The following is a 12,064-nucleotide window of genomic DNA, read 5'->3' as shown; positions in this document are numbered from 1 at the left end:
TGGTCAGTGAGCAAGAGACATTAATCTATTGCAGACATTTTGAGGGCCTACAAAATACTGAGTGCCTGTCCAAAGACACACATCTAGCTCAAGATTTCTCTTTCCCACAGTCACATTCCTCCCAAAGGGCAACAGAGACTGACAGCCTTTGTTCTAGGCCCAACATCGCATGGTGCACACAATCACTTTGGTGATCAGCCCTGGTCTCAAAGTGTTAATTCTTTTTTTCTCCCAGACCTGCTCAGTTTTTCCCCCAATTTCTGTTTTTGTTTTAGAATCAATTAAAAGCCTTCTCTCGGTAGCAAAGGACCACATTACTGGATTACAAAGCAGTATTTGTGAACTGAAGCAATGTCCTAGTGGTATTATTGCTAGACAATTAATCCCTAGAGACCCAGGTGAAAGTTCTCAGGACCTGGGTTCAAATCCTCTTATGGCAAATGATGCAATTTGAACTCACTTATTTAAAAACGAACCTGGAATTAAGAGCCTAATGATGACCATGAAACCATTGTCAATAGTCAGGAAAAACCCATCTGGTTTGCTGATGTCCTTCAGGGAAGGAAACAGTTATCTTTATCTGGTCTGTTTGACATTCAACTCCAGACCCACAGCAATGTTGTTGACTGTTAACTGCTCTCTGGGCAACTAGGGATAGGCAATAAGTGCTGGCCTAATCCCATAAATATATAATAAAAACACAAACACTGCATGATTCTACATAATATTGATACCTGCAAATCCAGTGTGATTTGAGGACTCTTTAATCTGTCTATACCTATCATGACGGTTGGGAGCTTTCTCAACAGCTGAGCTTGAGGAGTCCCAGCTGACGGCTCTGCTGGCTTTGGCACCTCTTCCCCACCCCACCCCACCCCACCCTTCCCTGCCCTAATATTCCTGGGTTGTTCTGAGTGTCTCATGTGTAGATGCAGTTGCAACCTTCTCAGAATTATCAGATGGTGGTGGCCAAGTCATTGGCACAGCGGAGGCAGAGAGCCTTGGCACAACGGGACTTCCTGATTGTCTGGCTATCACTCCTTCACCCTGTCTGTACTTAATGGCACCTCCCTCACCCTATTAAGGGGATGGGGCATGGGGAGGAAGGGTAAAGATGTCTGAGCTCCATTTCATCCAGTCAGAGAATGAATGCATCCACAGACTGACTGACAGAGCAAATCCTGCCTCTCTACATTGCCTGTTACCTACTACATGTAGGCAGCCATCTGTTCACACATCCAATGGCATATGGTCTCTTTGCTACACGTTTCTGGCACCTCTGTGAAATGATCCCCTGCTATTTTTTAAATTTATTCATTCATGGGATGTGGGCATCACTACCTAGCCCAAAATCTATTGCCCATCCATAATCAACCAGAGGACAGTTAACAGTTAGCCACATCGCTGTGGGTTTGCATTCATACGTAGGCCAGACCAGGTAGAATCATTGAGTCCCTACAGTGTGGAAGCATGTCATCAAGTCCACACAAAGAGCATCCCACCCAAATCCACCCTGTCACTATAATCTTGCATTTCCCATTTCTAATAATCCACCTGGCCTTCACATCCTTGGACACTATGGGCACTTTACGATGGCCAATCCACCTAAGCCCATCTTTGGACTGTGTGAGGGAATGACAGTACCTAAAGGAAACCCATTCAGACACGGGGAGAATGTACAAAGTCCACACACACAGTCGCCCAAGGCTGGAATCAAACCCTGGTTCCTGGCGCTGTGAGGCAGCAATGTAACCCACTGACACATTGCACTATCCCAGGTAGGAACAGCAGATTTCCTTCCCTAATTGACATTAGTATTTGCTTATGCATCTACAAGAACTCATTAATTGCTGAGTGCAGATGCTTATCATCTGGAATGGGCTCATCAAGGACCTGTTCTTCAGTGTAGCTGTAACCTCCCTCTGTAGCTGTGTCCTTTGGTCAGTGTTGTCCTCACTAGAATGTGACCCTGAAGCTACTCTAGAATCTCTGCATTGGTGGAAGCTGGAGAGGAAGGCGCAGCCTCTGAAGGTGCTGCATCTTCTTCCTTAGAGGTACTGTTCAGAATGGTGCGAGAAATATGTATGGAAAATGGGGCTCTTTTCTTCTCTCATAGATGGGGAGCGAGATCCAGAAGCTGTATGGAAATACATAAAGTTATCACACAATCAAAGAAATGTTACGGTGCCAAAGAAGGCCATTTGGTCCATTGTGTCTATGTTGCCTCTCCAAAAGAACGTCATTACTTAGTGTCACTTTTCTGCCTATTCCTCATAACCTTTCATATTGTTTCTTTGCAAATGACCATCCAATGTCCTCTTGAATATCTCAGTTGAACCTGCTTCCACCAAACTTCTATGCAGTTAATTCCAGATTCATGTGAAAACGTTGTGTTTCATCTGAAAGTTGTTTCCTTTGCAAATCAATTTAAATCTGTGTCCTTGTTATAAACCAGACCAAGCCCCTCAAAACATGACAAGGAAATAGCTTAGACCCTAACATTTTTCTTATTTTAAAGGGAAGTGGCAGACATTGCATTACAGATGCAACTTAATTGGTCAAGCTACCAGCCCTGAAGCAAAACACACTTTATTCATACACTGGTTAAAATACAAGCAAAAGAAAGGAATGGAATGACTTAACTGTATTGGAAAACTTAACAGAATGATAGATTATTTAATTACTAAACAAGAACTATGCCAATATAGTAACACACCTTTGACAAAGGCAAATTCAGTAAAATAGATAGTCTCACATGCATTTCTAGCTGCACGAAGAGAGCCCCAGCTTTCAACTTTAGCAAAGTAACTTTCACAACCCCAACAGCTACTGAAAACCAAACTAAAAATCCAGGTTCTGTGGGAGCTTGAATCCACCCATTCAGGTTGCTTCTACTGTTCCAACTTTAAATAAACACACAAAGCCTCACAACTTGTTTTCTTCATCAGCTTGAAGTACGCTGCTCTACACCTCTGTCTCAACCTCTCCATGACAAAAAGGATAACATACACCTTATAAAGCCATAGTATCATTACACCTCGGATTCTTGATCCAATGGCAAGTGGGAACTATTTGTCTCTACCTACTCTATCCAGCCTCGTGATGTGGAAAATGTGCACAGATCTCTTCTTACCCTTCTCTCCAAGGAGAATAGACTCAACCTCTCATAACTGACAGTTCTCATCCCTGGAAGCATTCCTGTAAACCTCTTCTGCACTGTCTCCAATTTGATATTTCTGTGAGCCAAAATATTTTATTTAAGACATTACTATTTCATGTGCATCTAGGAATAGGAGCGTGGTATTTTTTCTCTAGTGAGATGTGTGTACACATCCAAACTCCCGTTCAGTGCAGGCAATGATCCTTGCTCTCCTGCCAGCTACACTGCCTGCAATTTGAAATGGAAGGGTGGGGGAGGTGATGGTCCAGGAACCTTAAATCAGGCACAGCCTCCTTTCTGTCTCCACACATTCATACTCATTATGCATGTCCTTCTCCTGTGACTAGTGAGTGACATTAAGAGAAATTAGCATGGGTACATGAACACATGGCCTGCTTTCACAGATTGAGATTTCAATCCTCAAAGCTATGAATGCTTTCTTTTTACCATCTGAGGTGGTATCAGACATCTCCGAATAAATGGTGCTTTTGTTTGGTCAAGGAGCAAGAGTACGTGAATGACAATAAAGTATTCAATGGTATATGGAACTAAGATAATCCTGAAGAATTCTGACTAAAGCTGCTATTTGTATTGTGTCCTTGCACCATGCAACCTATCAGTGAAAGTGTATTTTGTTTGTACATTCTCATGTGAAAAGCTGGTGATCTGGTGGTGAATGAGCTGTTAAATGTTGTAGAACCTTCAGTGTGTCAACTGTGAACCCCGGCAAACTCATTAAAATGTACAACACAGCTGGAAAGACAGGATGAAGGGAGGATGTCTCTCTTTGTGTGATGACAATCAAGGGGGTCATGGTCTCAGGACACGAGGTGGACCATTTTAGACAGAAAGGAGGAGAAATTACCTGATTCATGGGGTGGTGAACCTATGGAATTCTCTACCAAAGAAGGGTGAACAAGTCAAGTCACTCAATATATTCAAGGAAGAAATAGAATTCTGGAGGCTGAAAGTGTCAAAATGTGTGGGAAAGTGTGGGAATTTGGTGCTGAGTTAGAGGCCCAACCATGTTCATGTTCAAAAGTAAAGTGGGTTCAATGGGATAAATGACCTTCTCCTGCTCCGACATTCTAAGTATCTTATGTGTGAGTGGCAGTACCACCATGGTACAAATATGAAACATGGCTCTAGTTATATTCAGCGTACATGAGGAGTTTGATGGAAATGCCTTACCTATTGCAACCTTGTGCATGCAATGGCAAACCAACAATGCTAACTCACTCTCGTGGGGACATGCAGCACTGAGCAGACAATGGCACTTACTGTTGATGGAGTGCAGCAGATCATTCATCTGTTGACAGCACTTCATCCATTGAATCTTGAAGCACCCACAGGTACTGACCTCTATCCACACTGCCTTTGCCAGCAGACGGACTCCTGTTTCCATTTTGCAGAAACAGTACATCCCTTCTCCTCTAAAAATCCTGCAGGAGAAGATCAAATGTGGTATTGCTGAAGCACGGAGTTAGTTTCTGTCCAGTGTCAGACATCTTCCAGAGATGAGTGGATGCAGCCAACAGAGGTTAACTGCTGTTCCTGGCTTTCAGAAAGTTAAATGTTGTCTGGGTGCCTGTGGACCCAGATGTTGGATCCTGGAAGGTCCCAGTCAGTTTCAGAAATTCTGTCCCTGACCGTTTGGCATTCTACTTGCAGGTTAGTATTCTTACCTGCTCTAGACATGTTCAATGACATCTCTGAACAGATCGATTAGAAAAAAGAATGTAATGTCTCAAGCCAACCCAATACTTACTGGAGCCAAATTATCTCCTGCTTTTGGGAAAATTGCCACACTTATTTCCAATCGATCAAGATGTACTGTGTCTTACTATACCAGTGTCCCATTTCTCCCTCTCTGAGTCACACTGTGTCACACTGAAGAGTGTCCCATCTCTCTGTGGATCACACTGTGGCTAACTGTATCCAGTGTACTGTCTCCTTCTTTCCTATCTGCTTAAAGTGGCCCACATATCACTTGTGCAGAGTCTCAATGAGATTTGTTCTGTAGCTTGCAAAAAACCTCAGATCAATAAAAACTTCTCATTGAAGTGGAATTGCATGTGAACACATTGAGCTGTTGCAAGAAATGAATCTAGTGGGTGATTATAGAATTTGTGGAATATTCTACTTTCAACACTGGCATTGATTAGAATTAACAGACTCCTTTTGGGCCCAAGTGATGAAGAATTGACCATCTCCTCTCCATTGCCTTTCCCATCTCAATAATACTGTTTCGGTCTGCCTCTACCTCAGTTCATCTGTTGCTGAAAGCCTCAACTCTGACTTTGCCACCTCCGGACTGGATTATTCCAATAATGTCACAACCTCTCTTACTGCCAAGCCGCATCCCTGCTATCATGGCAGGGATACACCAGGGTTAGACCAGTCCCCAGTTTGGCAAAACATTTTTTTTTACTCTGTGGTTCACTTTCCTCCATGGAGTCACAACCCATTTGTCTCTGAAATCCTGATCCCCAAACTCACCAAATTATTCCTGCCACTTCAATTACAACCTCTTGAACATTCATGATCTTAACCACTCCGCCTCCAAACGCCTTGGCCCTAAATTCTGGAATTCCCTCCATAAATGTCTCGACCTCTCGCATCTGATTAACACTGCTGTATTTGACAAGGCTTTTCGTTACTGTTCTTTTTTTGTTGTTCAGTGTGGAAGTGCTGTCTGAATACGTTACTGTGCAGTCCATCTTACTCCGTGAAAGGCACTCTATCCAGGTGCAGTTGTTGTCATAAGCCAAAGCAAACCCCGAAGATTAGTGCCAGGGACGGGTGAATCCAATCTCCTGTCTCACACGTCGGACCAGCGGAAGCATATTCAGCATCTCCACACTAAAGAGAGCGGAAGGTGAACTGCCCCAAAATTCGATGGTGATTGGTCATAAGGTATGGAAAAAGCAGCGAAACTGCAACAGCACAGGCAATAAACCCATCCACAAAACATCTTCCCTTCAAACCCATGTTGTCTATGAGCTGAGTGTCTCTTCCGTTTTGAAGGACAAACACATTGCTCGGGGGCTGGCGTCACAGAAAGGCCAAACCGGCTTTGTAAGGACACTTTACGATTTGAAGAAAGGCTAGTGAAACAAATGGCATTTTTAAAAATGTGTCAGTTCAACAATGGCATGGCCAATGAGACAGACCTTTATTTTATTCCTGATTTTTGTTTTTGGAAATTCCCGTACTGCTATGGTGGGTTTTGAACTCATGTCCTTGGGATTACTCCTCCTGTAACTAACCGCAGTGTTCCTGAATCTAATTAACATTTACATTTCATCTAATTTGCAGTTTAAACAAAATCTATTGAATCGTAAAATGGATAAAAACCCATCCCATTCCATTTTGACTCACACACTCGATTGATGAATTAATCTTCGCGAGGTTTGCTTGTTTTTATCCACCCCATGTTGTGAGAAGCTGAGAAACTGGATTACTGTTTCCCCCGATCTCGTTTATTGAACACTAATAGTGACTACCTGTCTCTTCGCTGAGTGTGTGTGTGTGTTTGTATTGAACTAATAGGGAAGAGAGGGAGGCACAGACAGGTTTCTGAGCTTCAGTACTGTCGAGTGAATAGTCAGGGTTTCTGTTGAAAAGTGTCCAGGTAAGGCAGTTAGAGGGAAATTAATAGTGAGACTTTCATTGAGTATAGGAGTTGTGAAGTCATGTTGTAGTTGTTCGGAACTTTGTTTAGTCAACTTTTGGAAAACTGCATTCAATTCTGGTCTCTCTGCTATAGGAAAGATGTTATGAAACTTGAAAGAGTGCAGAAAAGGATGTTGCCTGGTTGAAGGGTTTGAGCAATTGAGAGAGGCTGAATAGGCTGGGTTCCCTGGAGCATCGGAGGCTGAGGGGTGATCTTACAGAAGTTTATAAAATCATGAGGGGCATGGAGAGGTTGAATAACCAAAGTCTTTTCCCCAGGGTATGGGAATCCAAAATTAGTGGGTGTAGGTTTGAGGTGAGGGGAAAGATTTAGAAGGGACCTAAGGGACAACTTTTTCACACAGAGGATGGAGAGTGTATGGAATGAGCTGCCAGCGGAAGTGGTGGAGGCTGGTACAATTACAACATTTAAAAGGAATCTGGGTGGTTATACGAATAGGAAAGGTTTAGAGGCACATGAACCGAATGCTAGCAAATTGGACTAGATTAATTTAGAATATCTCATCGCCATGGATGAGTAAGACCAAAGGGTCTGTTTCCGCGCTGTGCATTTTTATGACTCTCCTAAAAGCAGTTTCTCACTCAGTTGTGGACTGGGGACTCTCGCTTACTCTGGATTATTGCTGCAATATTACAAACCCCTACACCCACCGAACCCCGATACATTATATCAGCACAGCATCTGTTGAGGAATGAGTGTCTCTGCACCAACGTCACAGTCACAGTCTGAATACATTCTCACCCTGGAGTCTTTCCGTCTCACTCACCCACTCACACTGAATACAGAATCAGAGAAGCAAAATTCAGGAGATGGAACAGATTGGGAAAGAAGGAGCAAGGGAATGTGCATTTTTAAAAAGAAAATGCCGAAAAGTTACCGAATAAGAATAAAAAATACGGGATAAAGGAGTCGAAATTCGGACACATAGTCCTGACTATGAAACCTCTCAAGATTGCAGACGTGAAGTTAATATCGCAAGCACCAGGCGATTTTTCCTCCATTGCTGTGTTGCTGTGCACAAATTGAGGAATGCGTCCCCAACATTAAAAGAGTGACCACACTCCAAGAAATAAGTCGCTCACGGTGACGCACTTTGAAACGTCTTGAAACTGTCACTTACATAGAACCTGATCTCATTGCTTTCAGATACGCTTGCAACGTTACAGAATGGAACCTGCAAAATTTATTGCAGAAGATTCTTTTAAAAAGCAGATTACTGATTGACTTGGAGTATAATTCCCTGTGATAAACTGCATGTTCTGAAATATATCATACATTTTCAATAATTGTTGAACCATATGTCTGATTCCTACATCAGGAGTTTTCCCTCAAACAATACTGTACAAACTAGTCACCCTGAGGAAATGATTAGCTTAACAACATGACGATTAACATGTAAAAACAATCGTGAATTTACATCTCAATTGCTTACCGGATGCTTTATAGGGCTAAACCAGATAGGGTCAGACACTGTGAGATTGCAACAATTCCCACAGAAATCCAGTCTGGTGCATTTTGGCCTGATTCAGAACTTCATGAACTGAAATATTTCATAGCATCACCAAGACGTTTGAACATTATAAACATCAGTGACGAGAAACAAAATAGGACAGATTTCTCACTCCAGACATAATCCCACAATCTCCACATTAAATGAAGTCCCTCATCCCTGTTAACTGGTTTTAGCACTGTCTCCAAAAAATGAAAATCTCGGATGTTGTCTCACAATGGACACAATCTTCCAACCTGGGCCTGAGCAGTCATAGAGTGATAGAATCATAGAGATGTACAGCACGGAAACAGACCCTTCGGTCCAACTTATCCATGCCAACCAGATATCCCAACCCAATCTAGTCCCACCTGCCAGCACCCAGCCCATATTCCTCCAAACCCTTCCTATTCATATACCCATCCAAATGCTTCTTAAACGTTGCAATTGTACCAGCCTGCACCACTTCTTCTGGCAACTCATTCCATACACGTACCACCTGTGCATGAAAAAGTTGCCCCTTAGGTTGCTTTTATATCTTTCCCTTCTCACCCTAAACCGATGCCCAGTAGAGAAGAGACTTCCTCTATTTACTCTATTCGTGCCCCTCATGATTTTATAAATCTCTGTAAGGTCACCCCTCAGCCTCCGATGCTTCAGGGAAAACAGCATCACCCTACAGCTCAAATCCTCCAACCTTGGCAACATACTTGTAAATATTTTCTGAACCCTTTCAAGTTTCACAACATCCTTCTGACAGGAAGGAGATCAGAATTGCACATCTTATTCCAAAAGTGGCCTAGCCAATGTTCTGTATACTGGAGATGCAACATGATCTCCCAACTTCTGTACTCAGTACTCTGACCAATAAAGGAAAGCATAACAATGCCTTCTTCACTATCCTTTCACTTCTGTAGATTTTATAACACTTCCTTGATTTTGTACTCCATGCACCTGATAATGAATCCAATGTCAGAGTGCGAACGGAATCCACTTTGACAGAGGCCATTCAGTGAGCCTCTGTTCACAGTGCCAGACACAACAGAGGCTGGTTCAGAAATGATTGTACTCACCAGAGTGCAGTACATCTCAGGGGTTTCTCCACATGTGCTGTTGGGGGGATCCAGACTGATCTTCAGGAACCTGGTGAGCAGCGTGGTCTCTGGTTGGCAGGCCATGTAATCCCAACTCATCCATTTGTCCCAGTGTATCCGGGTCTTACATAGGTCATAGTGTCCCCAGGATGGGAAGTGCTGTGCAGAGAGAGTCAGGGTCACATAAAGGATCTGAAGGGGTAGCAGGCTGGATAGATGCATCACTCCAACTGGACCCCACTTAGAGAGGGGGCTATCTCAGTTCGTCTGGGGGTGTTTTTCTGCTCTTGTGCCACCCTCACTCAGGGACCAACTCAATGCGGGCAGATGTTCCTAGCCTTGAAACTCATTCTATCTTCTGCAGTGTTGGTGTAAATATTCCAGGAGTTGGGACTGTAGGTGATGTTCTGGTTGTTCTTATTTGAGATTTTGTTTTCTTTCCAGATCTGTTTGCTGTGTCAGGCAGATGTTCTGGGTGTCTGATACAGTTAGTGCAGGAAGCCAATGTGAAGGCATTCTCCAGACCAGATCCTGTTCCCCATTGTTCATGTCTTCTCTCACAAATCATTTGCCTATTAGAAAAGGAATCAAATACATAGATTTAAGAACAGACAGTGTCCCTAAACTTCAGCCTTCAACCACAATCCACCCTCAGACTTCACAGCTCACTTGAAATGCAATGTTGCAGGCATGGAGAGGAGTTGTCACTTACAGCAGTCACTTGGAAGCAGATATATTGCATACGTAAAAATTGCAAATACGACCAATGAATGATGTGTCTGTTTACTTCATTTGATCATGAGTGGGTTGAAGTATTGGCAAGGATGCCAGGGAGAGGTCCTCATCACATTGTTTTTTTTTCAAAATAGTCACCGGGGGATCTATTACATCCAAGTCGGATGTAAGGACTTCATCACAAAGGTGGCACCTTTAATAGTATAGCACTATCAGCTTTGAGCCTCTAGACCTAAAGCACTCTCTCAGTACTGGCCTTCTGACATTCCAAACTCACTCAGTTCAGACCCTCTGACAGTGTAGCTCTCCCTCAGTACTGACTCTCTGACAATGCACTCTCTCAATACAGACCCTTTGACAGTGCAGCACTCCCTCAGCACATACACTCTGACAGTGCAGCGTTCCCTCAACACTGACCCTCTGACAGTGTAGCACATCCTCAGTAGTGACCCTTGACAGTACAATACTCCTTCCAAGCTGCCCCCTGACAGAATTAAACCTCATTAATACTCCCAACCTGCCAGTGCCTTCCTGTGAGTCCAGATCCACAGCAGTGTTTGACTTTTAACTGCCTTTTAAAATTGTATTAAGCACAACTTTGAAAAAACATTTAGCAATGAGTAACACAACTGGCTTTACCAGCAACAGCAAGATCCCATGAAGGAGAACATAATTCTCTGACAGTGCTCCACTCTATTAAACCAACACTTGGAGTGCCAGATTAGATGTTGGCTCAAGCCTGTGGACTGAGTTTGTTTCAGAGTCAAAAAAGCGTGGTGCTGGAAAAGCACAGCCGGTCAGGCAGCATCCATGGAGCAGGAGAGTCAATGTTTCGAGCATAAGCACTTCATCAGGAATATGGGGGCATGGGGTGTCAGGGGAGAGGTGATCCCAAGGGGGCTGAGAGATAAATGGGACGTGGGTGGGAAGGTGGCTGAGAATGCGAGAGGTAGATGAAAGTGGGGGGTGATGGTGATAGGTCGGAGCGGAGGTTGGAGCAGGTAGGTGGAAGGAAGATGGACAGGTAGGACAGTTCAAGAGGGTGGTGCTGAGTTGAAAGGTTGTATCTGTGATAAGGTGGAGAGAGGGGAGATCAGGAAACTGGTGAAATCGCCATTGATCCTGTGTGGTTGTAGGATCCCAAGGCAAAAGATGAGGTGTTTTTCCTTTAGGTTTCTGGTGGCTAGAATTTGGCAGTGGAGTAGGCCCAGGACTTGCATGTCCTTGGCAGAGTGGGAGGGGGAGTTGAAGTGTTCAGTCACAATATCACCATCAGCTCACACCTTCATCTACCTATTGCATTCTTAGCTACCTTCCCCAACCCAAACACTCCCTTCCATTTATCTCCCAGACCCCCTAGGGTGCACCACCTCCCCAACATTCCTGACGAAAAGCTCATGCTCGAAACGTCGACTCGCCTGCTTCTCAGATGCTGCTTGGCCTGCTGTGCTTTTCCAGCATCACACTTTTTGACTCTGATCCCCAGCGTCTGCAGTCCTCATTTGTTCCTGCGTTTGATTCAGCTTCATCAGAAGACATAAAGAAGAACAAGGTGAAATAAGAAAAATAATGTGTTCTTGTTTTACCAGCATTGTTGAGAAGGTAATGGCATGGTGGTACTATCGCTTGATTAGTAATCTAAAAATTCACCCGAATGGTCTGCAGATATGGGTTCATGACTGTTGTTGAAACCTGACTACAATGTAAATCTGGAATTAAGAAACTTCCCTAAAGGCAAGTACTATAACCACCACTGATTCTCATAAAACCCCATCTGCTTCACAAGTGTCATTTAAGGAAGGGAATCAGTCATCCTTCCCTGTTCTTGCAAATATGTGACTCCAGACCCACTGCAATTTGGCTGTCTGTTAATTGTCCTCATTCTAATC

General features: G+C 43.6%; 1 protein-coding gene across 5 annotated transcripts in view; it reads right to left on the bottom strand.

Moving 5' to 3' along the window:
* Positions 1 to 12,064, bottom strand: part of LOC122541316 (netrin-G1-like) — a 41,813-nt gene that overhangs the window by 25,180 nt on the left and 4,569 nt on the right. For 4 of the 5 annotated variants that reach the window (XM_087978901.1, XM_043677958.2, XM_087978902.1 and 1 more), the window contains one exon: positions 9,420 to 10,012. In XM_087978901.1, the coding sequence (XP_087835027.1) occupies positions 9,420 to 9,662 (243 nt within the window). In that variant the 5' untranslated portion in view covers positions 9,663 to 10,012. Of the gene's footprint in view, positions 1 to 9,419; positions 10,013 to 12,064 lie in introns of those variants that run through there. The other variant, XM_087978903.1, reaches the window with a different exon arrangement.

The sequence above is a fragment of the Chiloscyllium plagiosum genome, unplaced genomic scaffold, assembly GCF_037043375.1.
Source record: "Chiloscyllium plagiosum isolate Xiang-an unplaced genomic scaffold, Cpla_swu_hap1 HiC_scaffold_35, whole genome shotgun sequence".
NCBI classification, from domain to species: Eukaryota; Metazoa; Chordata; class Chondrichthyes; order Orectolobiformes; family Hemiscylliidae; genus Chiloscyllium; species Chiloscyllium plagiosum.
The sequence above is the reverse complement of the archived record's forward strand: the minus strand, read 5'-3'. Positions and strand labels throughout refer to the sequence as shown.